Genomic DNA, 15,955 nt, shown 5'->3' on the forward strand with positions numbered 1-15,955 from the left:
GCACACAGTGACATCAAATCCAGAGAATAAGGTTATTTCCTACCATATGTGGTAGAAAACCATTCTCAGTGATTACCTAGAAGGAGAAAGATGTAACCATAGAGTGTGCTTGAAAATGGTAGTTCAGACATAGAAAATTTACCTAAGAATTTTACTGGATTAAACATGAATGCCCGAGTGAGCACCAAATTGTTTTTCACATCTTTTTCCAGCTCTGAACTCTTCAATTCTCTTCCTTTCCTTTTTCAGTTCTAACCAGAATTTAGATAAAAAACTATAAGGGTATTTTCCTAGGTTTGCTAATCTTCTTTGACACCTATCAAACGCAGGTGATCAACAATAATGTTATTTATAGTCGCAATGTGGTTTTCTGATGAGTCTGGTTTTAAACCACCCTCAGCTGTTGCTGTTGAGCAAAAGGGTGGCAAATACCTTTATGTACTTCTGTGTTTCCTACTTAAAAAGGCTCTGGCCCAAACACTCAAAACAGTTCCTGATGTTTTCCTTGACACTACTGTGTCTTATCTAAAACAGACAGCTGTGATACAGTCACAAGCCCTTTCAGCTCTGTTCTGCCTTCACAGAAAGTGTCACCTGAAAACAGAGACAGGAAAGATGTCACTAACATTTCATCTGAAATATCTGTCAATTGGCATGTTTTATGTTCCCTGCACCAGCTTGTTCCTAGCTAGAAGGGAGCAGCTGCTTTCAAGGAAATAAATTACCAGCAAAACAGTTTGCCCCAAGAAAGCACAGGCCTGCTTACCAAGCAAGGTCAGGCTGAGGCCACAATGCTGGATGTTGAAAAGCTTTATTGGTGTACCCTGAGCCTCACAGAAGCCTCAGCTGCTACAACCACTTTATTCTTCCGCTGAAGTGAAGGAAATGGTGAGGAGGTCTTGCTCAATAAGGCAATATGACGTCCATCTGTGCTGAGTGGCCTGCAGATGCCCCATTCAGATCTGCTCTCCAATGGGTGCAAATAATTTTTTTGTTATGAATTCTTCCAAAGACTGCTATTTTAACCTTTTCCAGATTTCAAAGTTTCTATTATGGTTTGATAGATTTTTAAATAATACAATATTTTTAAGGGACAATATTTCTTTTGAAACAAGTAGTATTTTTTCCTAAAGACTTACAGCATACATTTTGCTTTGTGAAAACTTTGTGAGAATTAATTCAACAAAATGAGAAGCAGGTAAAAAATTATGTTTCTCAACTTAAGCAGAGTCTATTCTGGCATCTTAGAAAGGCTCTTGTTGCCTTGGCTGACTGATGGCTCAGTCCTGACAGCTGTATTCTAAATGACTACAGCTTCCCAGCTGGTAAGAAGTGTATTTTTTTCATATTTATTGGATTGGATTTATTAGACAAAATTAAATTTGTTAATAATATTAAGAAATCCAGTACATTACTTAACCTTATTGTAAATAAAATGTTGTGTTTCCAAATGTGTTGCCACACACAGGTAAGGTTATTGGTAGTATATTTTGACAATAGCTTTAATTCCCCTGGGATTATATGTTGCATCATTACTTTTTTCAGCTTCTACTTTTTCTTTCCCCTCTACATTAAGACACCATCACAGCCCCACATCTTTGTGAACTTTAGCCTGTTAATACTGTGAAACGTTTTTGAAATTCACCATGTTGTCAGGTTCTGAGCGTTCAAATGGTTTTGGCAGCACTGTTCTACAACAGATTTCCTTGGTAGATCGATCCTGTGAGAACCATTCTCATCTTGTACTCGATCACTTGTATTTGACTTGTGCCTAGAGACTTGTCCTTTCTGCAGAAAGTAGCAAAGTAGATGTCACTTGAATTTTTCTGCTGCAGACAACAAAAACAGTATAAACTGTTCTGCATCAAAAAATAGTATTTTCACACTAATCAATTACATGGATGATGTTTTACAGCCAAACTACATTGTTACATTAATAACTCTAACTAGTTGGATAGCTCTTTAAGCTATGATGGAGGATGCTATATGTATATTTGTCATGAATCTGTATACTTTATATATTTCCAATTTTAAACAGAAGCTGCAGGTGACACTATTTGAAAATAGTTTGGGAAGCTGTACTTGTGTAATATTTTTTTTTTCTGTTTTCTGTCAAAGAAAACTTAAGTACACAAACATTTTGCTGCTGGCAGTGCTTCCATGTTATGTGCAGTGATTGCTGCAAAACATTTCTAACACATACTTTTATGCAGCAGAATTTCTCATAATGGAGAGCCTGCATTAAAGCCTGCATTGTAAAACCAGTTTAACTATATAAATGTAGAGGTATCCATACCAGACTTTTTTTTCTCAGTTGTGGCATTGTTTCCCTTTTCTGTTATACAGGTCTGGTGTTTTACCTCACATTACAATAGCAAAGCTAGCAAGTACGTTTTCAGTGGGTTTCTACTGAACAGGAGTTGAGCAGCAGTTCTACTTGCACAGTCTACTCTTTGTCTCCTCTTCCTGTTCCTTGCAGTCATACTGATCGATCTAAAACAATGTATATATGATGACTAATATCTTACTGCCTTGTATTTGTCGTATTACCAGACTGTGGATGTACAGCAGCTTGATTTCATTTCTATAGGCAAAGGTCGTCTTTTCCAATCATTGCATAAAATACTTAGGTCTGGGGCAGCTTGGCATGTGCACAAGCTCCTCCACTCTTGGCCTCCAGGGACTTTCTAAAAATATTCATCAAAACATGCTCTTGTGGGTAGCTCCTTCTGCATCTGACTGCATAGACTAAGTGTCTGCAGAAAAAGCCTTAACTGTTCTGTACTGACTGCTACGCATAAGCTTTTCTTCTGTCGAGTTAGGTGTATTTATTGGACCTCTGCTTGTTTCTAAGAGCTGCTAAGTCTCTGGCTCATTCAGTCTTATGTTTTGTCACATATGACAGCTGTTGTACCCAAACCTGCCAGAACATCTGGTACTCTCAAAATGGTTGTTCTGAGCTCTGCCTTCACCACTAGATAAGCCACTAAATTAACCAGGCAGTTTTTGATAACAGATGTTTATGTTTCCTTTTGCTGACATAATGACAAATTATGTTCCTCTAAATTCCATATTCAGATGATGGATGTGCATCTTGAACAAATCTTTTATTTGTTAAATTCCATGTGATTCAGAAGATGCAATTAACTTTTCTGGGAGTTCAGTCATGGCTGTTGCCTCCAGACAAGCAAAGATGATTTCAAATGGCTACAAACTGGCCCTTATATGCAGGTAACCAGACTTTCATTCTGCACTTTTCTTTTGTCCTCCTTACTGTAGTATATTACTTGATGTCACATTTCCTTAGTAATTGGATCTACTGAAATTGTGCACGTCATATCTGTGTTATTTCAGAGAAAGACCCTGGGTTCCTTCACAGATTAACTCCATAGTTTTGGAAACTGCTCCTGCAGCAATACAATGATATAGAGGTGTGCATATGCAAAATCAGTCTTACCTATTTTCTGTATTTTTGTCCTCAGTTATTCAATAGTGTCACCTTGCTACCACTCATTGCAAGATGCCTGCTTTCATGGTCTGATATGACTCTGTAACAGATGTAGGGATTTTGCACTTGTTTTGATTTGTCTCAGGAACAGTCCTTCTGATCTCTGCTATTGTGAAATTATTAATGATATAGTTACAGATATTTCAAGAGTAACTGGGTATATCCACAGAAGGGCTCATAAAACACAAAATATCCAAAATCTCCCCTCTCTCAGGAGACATCATGGATTTGTCGGTGTGTTTGAGATTTATGTAGGACAACTAGTAATCACTAACAAAACTGAAAGCTTCTTTAGTGGGTTTATGATTGCCTCATGATGTTAATATTCCAAGATAAGCTCTTAGACCTGGAAGGAAAATTAAAAAGTATTATTTGCAGTAACCTGTGAAATACAGTTTTTCCTACACTAGATGGGAACTTCTGTAGAGGGGAAAAAAAAAAAAAAGTATCAATTACAGCGTCTTCTACAACTCCATATAAATCTTCTCACTAGAATTTTAAAGCAAAATAACCTGATGTCATTGCAACTTACACAATACTAAATTCAAATTTTTTATCTAAAAAGGAAAAAAAAAAGTAATTTTAAAAACTGATTAAAACTTATATGATTTCCAAGAAAAATATCCAAAAAAAAAAATTAAAATTCAATCTGGCAGTATACAAAGCAGCTTTTAAATGTTTCTTAACTTTTAATGAACAACTTTACTTTGCACTTTTATTTCAGTGCACAATAAAAGTCTGTCACTGCTTAACAAACTAGTCAGTTACTCTTACCTATCTGTGACACGTCTACAGACATCAATGCAAATGTAAATATAGTGTGCATGCAGAGGGGTGAAGACTAGTGGTTTTTGTTTTAATCTCTGATACTTTAATACTGCGTCTAATTAAAGCTTCTCAAAGTATAGAGAAACCTCAGTCAGATCTATTCAAGTGCTTGCACTGAGATAATATTAATTTTCTAATCAGAAATTGACTGATTTCTTGAATGCCAAGCTTTCTGTGGGATCTGGTGAGGACAAGTACCCCTCAAGCTGGGAAAGCTTCTCTAATCCATTAACTTCTGTGCCCATCAGCCACTCCCTGCAGCTGCCCAGCACAGGCAATGTACAATTTTGCCAGCATAGCTGAGTTAAGGCACTTGTAGCCTGGAGACAGATAGTGTGGAGCCTCCAAGCCTCCTGCTGCACAGCTGAGGAATATGCAGCTCTGCCCAGTCTCTGATGCTGGGCCAAGGAACAGCTTGTAACCATGGATGTCAGAGAGGACAGTCAGATTTACTCTTGCCAGCAATTGGGAGCAAGTGTGGAACTCACTTCACCTGTAGCTTCACCACATTTTCATGCTTTGTAACCCCTTCACAATCAGAAATGCATTTTCTGCATATATGTCTATTTCTGCATGTAAGGATACATGCGAGTGTTTGTATATGTATGCATATTTATGCCTATGCATATATTTGTAAGTTTGGGTAAAAACGTTTTCAATATTTGATGTAGGTATGCAACAGATATTCCTGATTAATTCTAGCTTTTGGAATTCAGATCCACTTGATAAGAGGTGAACTTATCTAATGAGCAACCACGGTTCTGTGTTTGAAAATTAGTAAATGGGTGCTGCTGGCATTTACTACAGCATGACTCAAGCAGAGATGCAGAAGTTAGTATTCCAGCCTAAATGATTTTAGATTTTTTTTGCCTATTTGCACAAAAACTCATGCAATTCAGCCTGATTCCACTTAATAAAAAACAACTATATCCACATTCAGTCATATGCTGCAAATCAATAGTTGCCAAAATAGAGAGGAAAATTTTCTCACTTAACTATGGAAGACCAGCAATGTAATGCTAGATCTACAAGACATTTTAAAAAGGTAGGGGGAGATAGAATCTTTGTCAGCATGTAATAAAATTGTCAAGAACCCTACTGACTGCACAAAGGAGGAAAAATCCAGAGGTTGCTGCAATTTGTATGCTAAGCCTACAAAATTAATGCAGTTTACTTTTCATGTTCTATTGCCCATGAAAACATGGTAGTTTGTTTTTTTGGTGTTCTTTTTTTTTGTGTGTGTGGGTGTGTTTGTTTGTCTGTTTCCTTTTTATATTCATAACTTTCCATTAATTTAAACCTCAAAACTCAAGTGCCTAACATCAGGGAATGTTCTGTCAGCCGCCTTAGACCTTAATTTAGCAAGGTACATCCTTGTCTTAATCCAACAACTCTACTAATTCTGGTACATAATGACAGGAATTCTAAAAAAAAAATAAGACTTTTCAACCTGCAGCCCAGGCAAGGTCTGTGTTCTGACAAGATGTTCAGGAACAAGGAATAGTGTTGCTTTTTCCTTCCTCTCTGGTGCAGAAACAGAGTGTCATAACTCTGCGATGTCACGTGAAAGGAAGATTCCCTACCTGGCCCTTCATAACCAGCTACAAAATCTGACCCTTTAGAAAAAGGGTTTGCCGTTGCAAGAATGACACAACACTGAATCTCTGTATTGTTGATTTCTTACACTTTCAAAAATATTTTACAGAATTTCTTGCCTTAAAAGTGCATATGGTCCATATGTATAAACCTTCAGCTCCAAAATTAAGTGTTGTAAGACTCCAAAGACTCAAGCTCTACTTTGTCTAATTGTGTTACACATGGCATGGTGAGGTGATCAGCATCATTATTAGCAATTTTAAGGCCAAAATGCTCAACTTGACATGGAGGGGAGGGGAGAGGAGAGGGAAAGGGAAAGGTGGAGGGGAAGGCAAAGTCCTCTTACTGTCCTGACTTTTGTCTTAATTATCTGAGAATGATAGAAATCATCCATAACATAGGATGCTAATATGATTCTTTCTGGATCTGCAATATCTGTTAGGTCAGCCTCATAAACTGCAGCTCAGGCCTTTGTCTTGCTGTCTGACATGTTATTAGCTTTCGGAAGAAATATGAGATGGCTCCTCAGGCAAGGAAAGTGAAGATTAGTAATGAGACTTGCAGTTTTTAAAGGTATTGTCTTTCTGTCATTCATGTTTTCCTTCATCCATAAGACAAAGGCAATAGGAACTTCACAAAACTTGAATTCAATTTTCCCATTAAAAATAAAGAACAAAGACAGAACCTGTGCACTTTTCCATTATTTTTCCTGCAGTCTCTGTAGAATGGCTGGACATTTCCCAGAAGGAAACTCCTCTGACAGCAAAAATATTCAACCCTCCGTTTCCATACTGAAAAATGTTCCACATCAATAAAATAAATCAAGAGTTTCTACAATGATTTGTATACACATATACCAACGTCTTCTAGGACTCGGTTTAATAAACCAAAGCCTTTGGGTTAGTAATTCTGGGTCAATGAACTTGTAGTTCTTTTGCTCCCCTTGCACTAATAAAGCAACACTATTCTTCCAATATTCTCCAGATATTTAAATGTGCTAGTATGCCAAGGAATTTACAATCAGTGCAAGTAATATTGACATGACATTTTTAGATTACCACCTACACTTTTAAAGTATTTGTTTGACTCTGCTCACATGCAAACTAATGGTTTTTTCTGAATTAATATCTGAGTAATATCAAGTCTGCATTTTAAATGTATTTTTAGAGTTAAAATACATGCCACACTCTTGTTATTAATTTGGAATAAATTCCTGGATATGTCCCATTTAAATCATGCAAGTCATAATTATTTTTATTAGGTTAAATTGTGCATGACACAACTACCATAATGTAAGCTGAGGAAGAAATATATCACAAATGTGAGCAAACTGTTCTAGAGGTAGAATAGTAATACCAAGAAAAATAGTAGTATCACATAATAATATATTATGCATGTGGTAAGAGTACCAAGGAATAACAAAATCTTTTCAAAAGCTTTTTTCTTTTTTTTTTTTTTCCCTTGAATTTTTACTTTTGTAATTTGTATCTTGCAATATTGAAAATATTGAATTTGGTACTGGTTCTAATTGTGTGAGAAAGATTATGTCTAGGAAGCAGTAGTAACTCAAAGAGACCTAAACAGAGCTAAGAACACAGTAGCATTAGGTATTACACAGGTGGAAAGTCATTTCATGTGCATATACATTGCAATTGGTCGGCTTTGGGGACCTGTTCAAATGAAGGGCTCAGCAAAGAAAAATACTTTAAAAAATCAGTGTAACTAAGATTACAGCAAATTATAAAGAACCTTTGCTCTACTGTCTGTCTCAAAATGATTCATAACTCTAAACTGTTTGAGACAGATGGAGAGACTTCTCAAACCACAATTCCTCAGCAGTTTAATTTAATGAGAAATTTATTCTCAGTTAATTGTGTCACCTTTGTCTGTTATGTGGGGTACTTATTGGGAAAGTAAAACCTTAAACCTTTTCTTCTTTCACTGAAATTTGATTTTGGGGGTGGAAGGCGTGAGGGGAGTGGCGGGGGGAGACACGCAGAGATTTGTTAATGTTTTCTGTAAAACTGTAGAAAAGGCAATATGTTGCTATGGAATATGTTCTAACACCAATAATAGCAATGAATTGCACGGTGGAGCAAAGAAAGGCAAAACAGGAAAGAGATGAGAATTGTGAAGCCAATAACAAACTTTGAACTTATAGTATTTCACCGCTTGGTGTCACTGTAGCATTTGGTGTCTGTAATTACTTGCCAGTTTCTAGCTGCTTTTTTTCTTTTTCCGTTATTGCTGGTTGTTTGTTTGTTTGTTTTTGTTTTGTTTTTATACTGTAGTCATTGCTGCTGTCCTTTAAAAAGAACGGAAGGCATTAATGAGACTGGTTATACTGGCTAAGTATAGGCTCCTATCGAGGGCCCGTCAAGATGCCAACGCCGTCTGCCACAAGGAAACACAGCTTGGAGCCTGTCCTTAATGTCAGCATGTGTCTTGCGGAGAACAAGTACAATTGGTCCTTTATTCAGTGTCCAGGTAAGTGAGTAAGTTTTAACTGGTCAAACGTTTCAGTGGTGGCAAAAGTTAAATGCAAGGTGAGCGACTTCGTAAGATGTTAGTGATGTTTGTGTTCCCACATGGGGCAGAAAAGGAGCTTGGAAGACATGAGAAATAACATGTTTTGAGATGCAAGGAGTTGTAAGGTAAAGTAAGCTCTAGAGATTTGCTTTGTGAAGATTTAGCTGTGTTTTTTTCCCTAATCCATGCATTATTCTAGTGAGATTTTTTCTTTCTTCAGACCTTAATTGAGATTTTTAACTTTTATTTACTTACTTGCTTTTGGGGTTCTTAAAAAGAAAAGACTGTTCTTTCCCTGAAAGCTGAATAGCTCCTAGTAATGCTTAGGGAGATGCTGAAATAAAATATTTGACACTAACTATATAGAATTAAAATTACTCAACTGCTGCTAAAACCTCTCCTTCCTGTTTCTCCTTGTATATCTATCCCACCTGCTGTTTCCAGACCAGTCTGTCCAATATTCACGTAGTTGTTTGGAGTTCAGTTTACTGTGTGTTGCTTTAAATTTCAAGTTTTCTGTACACGCTTCTCTTTGATTTCACGTATCTGTAGCAAGACTGCAAGAGCCTCTTTGGAAGTTGTGTGAAGTGGTTTCAGTCAGCCTCTCTGGAGCACAGAGGTGCTATGTGACATGCTGTATCTAAGCACAAATACTCATCCTTCTCTTTTTTCTTCAGCCTGCCAGTGCAATGGGCACAGTAAGTGTGTAAATGAAAGCATCTGTGAGAAGTGTGAAAATCTGACAACTGGCAAGCACTGTGAAACTTGCTTCTCTGGCTACTACAGCGATCCTACTAACGGAGGAACATGTCAGCGTAAGTGATGCCTTAAGTCTTCCCGTCCTGGAGTCTTTGATGTTTGATTTTTTGAGACTGGCTAATAGCCCTCAGATCTAATAATGAATTTTGTTGAACATTCAATCAACAATATAAAGCCTTGGGCACCACACTGATTTGCAATAATCAGCAATGGACAGAGCTTGCACAACTTGATGTGTGGAAATCCCTCAAATCTGTTGATGTAGTTATTGACTAACTTGATCAAGTTCACTGTACTTTTCCCTTTACAGCTATACCCTTCTTAAAAAAGGAATCTTCAGACAATGACAATTTTGTGCATGTCTTTCTCTTGGTAACATGGACCGTATTTCACACAAACACATTTACTTGAAAACTATTCAGGCTGTAAATTCATTTCAGTGACTGTTTATGTAACATGCATGGTGTGTCTGATAAGGCTCCTGTGTTTCCTAGTGATCCTAGGCATTTGTCCTAAACTTTCTATGAACTGAAGAAAGAAATAAAAGAAAAAATGTCACTCTGAACTGAGAATATCATAAAACTGATGCTAGCAGAAGAGGACATGTTGTACCAGTGATGGAGCAAATGTGTCCCTCGGAGCCCATAGTTAGTGAGCTACAACCTTTCTTTTTGAAAGGGTACAAATGCATGGACATTTTTGAATGATTTTAATCATCAGATTTGTCTCTGCTGCTTTCCTTATTATCTTTCCATGCCTTTTCTCTCTAATTGGCCTTATCAGTTTGCTGTACATGCATATTTTTGTTCTTCATCGTCATTGGTTTCAAAGTAAAATGTAAAAATGAACATTCTAGTTGAAATATAAAATTAATATCGTGTCAGTCCAATATGCTAACACATGTTTTCTTTGTTTTCAGTTTTGGCTTCAAACCTTTGCAATATTCTGGCAGATTGGCAAGTATATTTCTAACATCAGCCAGTGCAAGGGATGCTGAAGAGTGAAGGGCAGGCCATCGGCTTAAAACCCAATACGATGACAGGAGTTTAATTTAATCTATTTACAAAATGAGAGGAATGAGTCAAAAGAGTATTGGCTAAGATACTGTATCCATGAAACCGGTAAACTGGATCACAAACAGAAGCAATTTCTGCTGATAATTAACATAATTAATACACGAGTGAAAGGTAACATGGCTTACAAGTGTATTAATTATATGCAAGTGTTTACTTATTTTGACTATTTGGAGAGAATAGATAAAATAATAAAAGAAGCAAGCTATCTTCAACAGACTACCTTCTTCCTCAGTCTCTTCTAAAATCCCTCCCTTTAAGGGAGAAAAGTAAAAAGCCAACAAGTCAGTCTTCCTTCTCTGCATTAACTTTGCACACACCTTTCAACCACGTTACCTCACACTGCTGTGGGGTGGCAAAGACACTCTGGAGAATAAAATTCCTAGTTGTGTCCAGCACACACATCCAGCCTCACACAGCATGTTATCTCCCATAAGTACGTCCACAGATGATGGTACTGGAAATGTTCTGGCCTGAGTCTTCAACTGAGATGCCAGTGTGATTGTCATTTCCTTACAAGTCAGACTGTCATCACTAAACACAGCCCACGTTGGTTATTGTGCTTTACACTTCTATAGTCCACCAATTTGTTAGGAATTCTAACCTGCCTTTTACAAAGCTTTTTTAAGTGGAAAGGTTCAAGAGCTGTTGCTAACTCATGCTAGTTGTTTCTGTTTACTTCTGCTCCTTTCAACAGAATAGCTCGCAATGCTTTTTGTGTTCTGTGATTCCTTGCTGATTTACATTAATATTTAATGAATTTTATGTCACCTTAAAGCAAGAAAAAGAAAAGTAAACAGCGTGTAAATCATATTACTAAAACAAACGTCATAAAGTGTGAGTTATGATAAGCACCTGAAGTCCTTTCCTTTCATGAAAGACAAGGTGGAAGCTTTTGGAAGGGGGGATCTGAACACCGAAGAGGACAGTTACTAGGGAAGTGTAGAATGAAAACAAAACAATGGATTAAATTGGGGTATGGCTAATAATGTGATTGTATAAGATGGCACATCTGCTTTTAAGAGTTTTCTAGCTTTCTATCATGAACAAATTTTATTCAAAAAAAAAAATGTTGAAAATATAAGCTCACTTTGCCTGTTCAAGAAATACCTATAGTGCTGATACAGACTTCATGCTGAGTCAAGTGTTCTCGTAATTTTCCATAAGCAAAATTAAAACAAAACTATGGTTTTAATTGTTCTTCTGCCAAATAGACAGTAATTTAATTGTTCTTGCACAATGACTGAAGTTAACCTACCATCCTAGGAGATCTAGTGCAATGCACAGGGTGGATAATAAAGACAGAGTAACCACAAATTATTGTGGTTAAATTGCATGAAAACTATAGGAACTGTCATTCCTTGCTGCTAAGATATTCAGTGGCAGCTTACTTTTTTCTAATTATATTTTTGATAAGTTTTAGTGAAAATTTTCTGTCTCAACAGCAAAATAATGAAAAATGCTTTAACAAGTAAATTAAAGTCTAAGAACAGATGTGTCCTGTTTAAAAATGATAATGGTCATCAGCTGGTGACCAGATCTGCAATTTGTAGGAGTAATACAACTTCTATACAAGGTTTAAACAACAGAAAAATAATCCTTAGCCTTTTCTTGAAGTATTTTTTATTTGACTCATGAAATGATTTATAGAAAAGATTCTTGATCCCTGTTGATTTGTATGGGTACCTTTTCAATGACTATGAAATCTCTTTTTTCATCTTGAATATTTTATGGAATCCTACCACATGCCCTGTACAATCCCATTCCATGCTGCACTTTCTCCATGCCCATTATTTCATAATTAATATAGATCCCTTATGTCATGACCTTGTCCTTTATTTTAGCAAAAAGCTGGAAAGTGAATGATGCCAAAGACAGCCCAGCTCTCAAACCAAGAAGAACACAGATTTTACAGGCTAATGGATTCCTTCAACTAAGATAAGTGAAAGCAGAGTACATTATTCTCTAAGGTAGTTGATTTAGAACAGTTTAACTTTGATTGATGAAGGTGTACTGATACTCCATTCTCTTCAGCAGGCCTGCAGCATTTGTCATCTAATCATTTTAAGTGTCATGGCTCATAATTTAGCCTCTTTTCTGGCACAAGAAATCAGTGTTCTAGGGGTTCCAGTTTTATTCTGAGTTGCGTACTGTCTACACTCAAACATAATTGTGCATGAAGAGAGTCATGGTTGCCTGTTGGTTGTAAAAACTGCAATCTGAGAAGACAAAGTAAGGACAAGCTTTATGTGAGGGCTGGTAAGCTCTCTCTCAGCACTCAAGTGCAAGGAGAGGGAAATAAAGGGCAGAACATGGTCTGTTGGCAGGTTGTGAGTGCAGGATGGAGGTGCTTCTTTTACCTGTAATAATTCAGCCTGTTTAACAGCTTCAAAAATTTCTGGGCTGGAATGCTACTTCCACACAAATTTCTCATCCTGTATTTGGTTTAGGCTGTCACATAATGGACTAATTCAGAGGGCCTATCTAATGTGACTGACATCTTTTTACAAACAATGTACATGTTCTATAAACAATGGCAGGATGACTTTATGTTTTCTGCTCTTACACTACGGTCTCAGAAACACTTGAAATAAAGGGACAACCTGTTGTTGAGTCTTATCACAATGCAGCTTGTTTGATTCTCCCCAGAATGGGCCTGCAGCTTTCAAATGAAGAGCCTATCATGCATTTGGAAACTTTGTCTGTTTTCAAAGATGAGATCTGAGATCCAAGCTACAGTCACAGGACTTAACAGTACTCTCCTCCAAAATAGGTTTTGCAGATTTCAGAACTCACAGAGTATGTGGCTAAGTGCTGTTGTTTCAGTGAATTCCTCTGAAAGCATTTTGTGACATTTCTTTGTACCAGACTAGAGCAGAGGCAAATACAAATGGTATGGTAATATGTAATATTTACTTCTTCAAGCAGGCAGGTCACAGAAAGAAGAGAGAAGTAATTCCTCCCTGCTGTTCTTCTCTTCTGTAGTTATTTCTATTTCCTTTTTTAAGATGGCGAGTTTCTTGTAGCTGCTTTTCAAAGGGAGAAGCATGTGATGTATGAATCAATTGGAAGTAGGCCATGGGTGTTACAAAAATATATCTTTGCTTTCACTTGTTACCGTGTCACACAAATATACCTCCCACTCATTTGGAGGCAGAGAACCAAACATAATTATCTGGCTCCATCAAGTGCTAGAACCTTTTCTTCTGAAAACATCAGCATCAAAGGAAACGTGTTTGCTACAAACAATCCTTGAGTTCATACGCTCTAGGATTTTTATCACACATTCCTGGATCCTTCCTAGAAATGCCAGCTGCCGTACAAAGCACCTTAGCTGGAAAGAGAGAAACTTTTGCTTCTTTTTTATTATGTTGACCAGATGTTGTTGATTTAACAGACATCTGACTAGCCTTTATTATCCATTCAGTTGGTTGTTTGATATCTGAATGGGGAAAGCAAAATATGATTTTAAAAATGAATTTTATCAGGTCTACCTATATGCATGTTTTCCTCTGCCACAGTCCTGCACGGAGTAGCCTTCTCAAAACCAGAAGGTCCCTGAAGTAAAGGAAAGATAAGAGCCTGAACAAACTGACTTTCCCCTTTGTAGGAGCTGATATGCATAAGCATCGGTAGCAATAGGGAAGAAAAATTACTTCTATATCTTACTCTTCTAATTAAATTCCTCAGCAATTTGGAAAGCTGCTGCCAGGGTCATCACTCTTGGCATCTCTCTGCTGCACTGATCCAGCCACCAGCAGAGAGACCTCATGCAGCCTGCTGCATGGAGGAGACTGTGGAAAAGACTGCAGTCATGGTCTCCACTGATTTCCTCTGCTCCACCAACAAAACCCTGCAAGTATAGTCACTCTGGTAGCCGTATGAGAGGAAGCTGAGCCTGTATTATAGCAAATGGCACCTACTCCTCAGCACTGATTTTTTTTTCCAAGCCCAAATAGCTGCCGTCTGCTGCTTCATCCAAAGGAACAAATCCTACTCTACTGATCCAGGTGGTACCAAGCTAAGAGGAAAGCAAAAATAGTGCTGACACCTCCAGAGACTACAGCTCTGATATTTGGAAAGGCTGTGACAGGCTTGAGCGTCACTACCTCAATTTCTCCCACTGCAAGGGGTGCTGAATGCCATAGACCCAGGTACAGCGAGGGATGGGAGTGGGACAGAGGCGCCCACCCCTCTGCACCAAGGAGGGTGCACTACCATGAGAGTCTGCCTGCAAAAAATAGCCTGGTGCTTTCTGGGGCAGGCTGAAAGACAAGGATCCAGACCCCCAGGTCCCAGGAACAACCCCAGACACCATCCTTGTCATTCCAGCTCCAGGCCTTCTCAAAAGAGGACCAAGGATTTAGCAGCTCTCCAATGGTAGTTGTTGGCTACTGGAGACACTGCACCTGGCAAAGCATGTGCAAGTTTCTTTCTCACTTTCATTTTTTTATATTTTATTTTATTTTATTTTTTTATTCATTCAGCTGATTAAATCAATCTCTGTGTTAGGAAGATATATTCCAGCCCACAAAACATTGCCTTTCACAGGATAACCCTCAATACTCATTTACGCTGTAAAAATACTTATGTGTTTTAAATTAAATAAGAAATCCAGTCTCCCTGTCTTTGTCTGTTTTTATGTGTTTGGGATGTTCTTCTTTGATTCTTAAACTTGTATATTACTTAAGACCGTAATGATATCTTTTGTGATGTAATCTCTGGGAATGAAAATGCCAACAGGGAGATGCATCATTATTTTAACAACATCAGACAAAAGAAATAGATTAGGATCATAAATCATGTAGGGGATTCCTGAATCCACAGGCTGGGAACACAGTCTATGGGAGTAATGTGTGCTGTGTGTGCAGCTGTGACCTCTGAAAGCAATGTCTGAGCCCTGCAGTTATGGTGGTGGGGAGGTTTCTCTAGGGAAAGACAGACCGGTTAAGCGCTTTCATGGTTTCTAACCCTCAGTTGTAAACAGCTCAGCTGTAGCACTGGAAATGATGGACTGAGTCTGTGGACCTCCTTCTTTGCTAACCCCTTTTCAAAGACAGATTTTTAGGAGTCACCAAAAATTATGCCTCACTGAAAATAACGTACAGATTTGGGGCTTTTCCTTAAGGCAGGTGGTGCCCATTTGTTTACCTGCTGTGCTGTGTGACAAGTGTGTATTTGTTCACATGCACATAACAGTCCATCTCCTGCAGCAGACAGGAGGCTTATGTTTCTGTCTCTCTAAATAAAGATTTTCTGTAGGACTGCTGGCAGGTCATCCCACAGATCTCCAAGTGCTTCTGAGGTGAGAAATATGGCTTCGTAACCAAAAGATAACATCTTTATCTGCAGAATATGCTCAGAAAGCTTTCTAGCTTTGCTTCACTCTCCTAGTAAACCTTTATAATGCCATTCATTCCAGGACCACTTAGGTGGTAACATTTTTACAGCATGACTGCTAGTGCTGTGAATGAAATGTAAATGCTCTGACACCTCGTTGTATTCCATTTTTTCACACTAATATGTTGATGGATTTGGCAAAAGGTGCTTCTCTGTTTGTACACATGCATTTGCAGCTTGCTGCCTCGAGGGTCATCTCTGTTTTGATGAGGATTGTGAGTCCAGCTGTGGTGCATATACCATAAAGTAAGTCCTGTGGCTA

At 37.9% G+C, this 15,955-nt stretch overlaps 1 protein-coding gene across 5 annotated transcripts; it reads left to right on the forward strand.

Annotated features, from left to right (window-relative positions):
- Positions 1–530: 530 nt before the first annotated feature.
- LOC310889030 (attractin-like) lies at positions 531–15,466 on the forward strand. Of its 5 annotated transcripts, XM_083815990.1 has the most exons (6): positions 531–888; positions 3,079–3,231; positions 6,375–6,505; positions 8,224–8,419; positions 9,139–9,276; positions 10,140–15,466. In XM_083815990.1, the coding sequence occupies exons 4-6, from the start codon at positions 8,314–8,316 to the stop codon at positions 10,190–10,192; spliced, it is 297 nt and encodes a 98-aa protein (XP_083672116.1). In that variant the 5' UTR covers positions 531–888; positions 3,079–3,231; positions 6,375–6,505; positions 8,224–8,313; the 3' UTR covers positions 10,193–15,466. The 5 variants fall into 5 exon arrangements, 4 of the variants coding, with proteins under 4 accessions (XP_083672116.1, XP_083672118.1, XP_083672115.1 ...); XM_083815989.1 differs by lacking the exon at positions 6,375–6,505 and having other exon boundaries at positions 532–888; XR_014576331.1 differs by lacking the exons at positions 531–888; positions 6,375–6,505 and adding an exon at positions 928–1,325.
- The last annotated feature ends 489 nt before the right edge of the window (positions 15,467–15,955 follow it).

This window comes from Anser anser, assembly GCF_964211835.1.
Source record: "Anser anser genome assembly, chromosome: Z".
Taxonomy (NCBI): Eukaryota; Metazoa; Chordata; class Aves; order Anseriformes; family Anatidae; genus Anser; species Anser anser.

What these genes read in the sequence shown, in the direction of transcription:
- LOC310889030 (XM_083815990.1), top strand. Translation starts at nt 8,314, where the DNA reads ATGCCAACGCCGTCTGCCACAAGGAAACACAGCTTGGAGCCTGTCCTT. An exon ending in GTCCTTTATTCAGTGTCCAG is followed by an intron (nt 8,420 to 9,138) that starts GTAAGTGAGTAA and finishes TTTTTTCTTCAG; the next exon opens with CCTGCCAGTGCAATGGGCAC. An exon ending in TAACGGAGGAACATGTCAGC is followed by an intron (nt 9,277 to 10,139) that starts GTAAGTGATGCC and finishes CTTTGTTTTCAG; the next exon opens with TTTTGGCTTCAAACCTTTGC.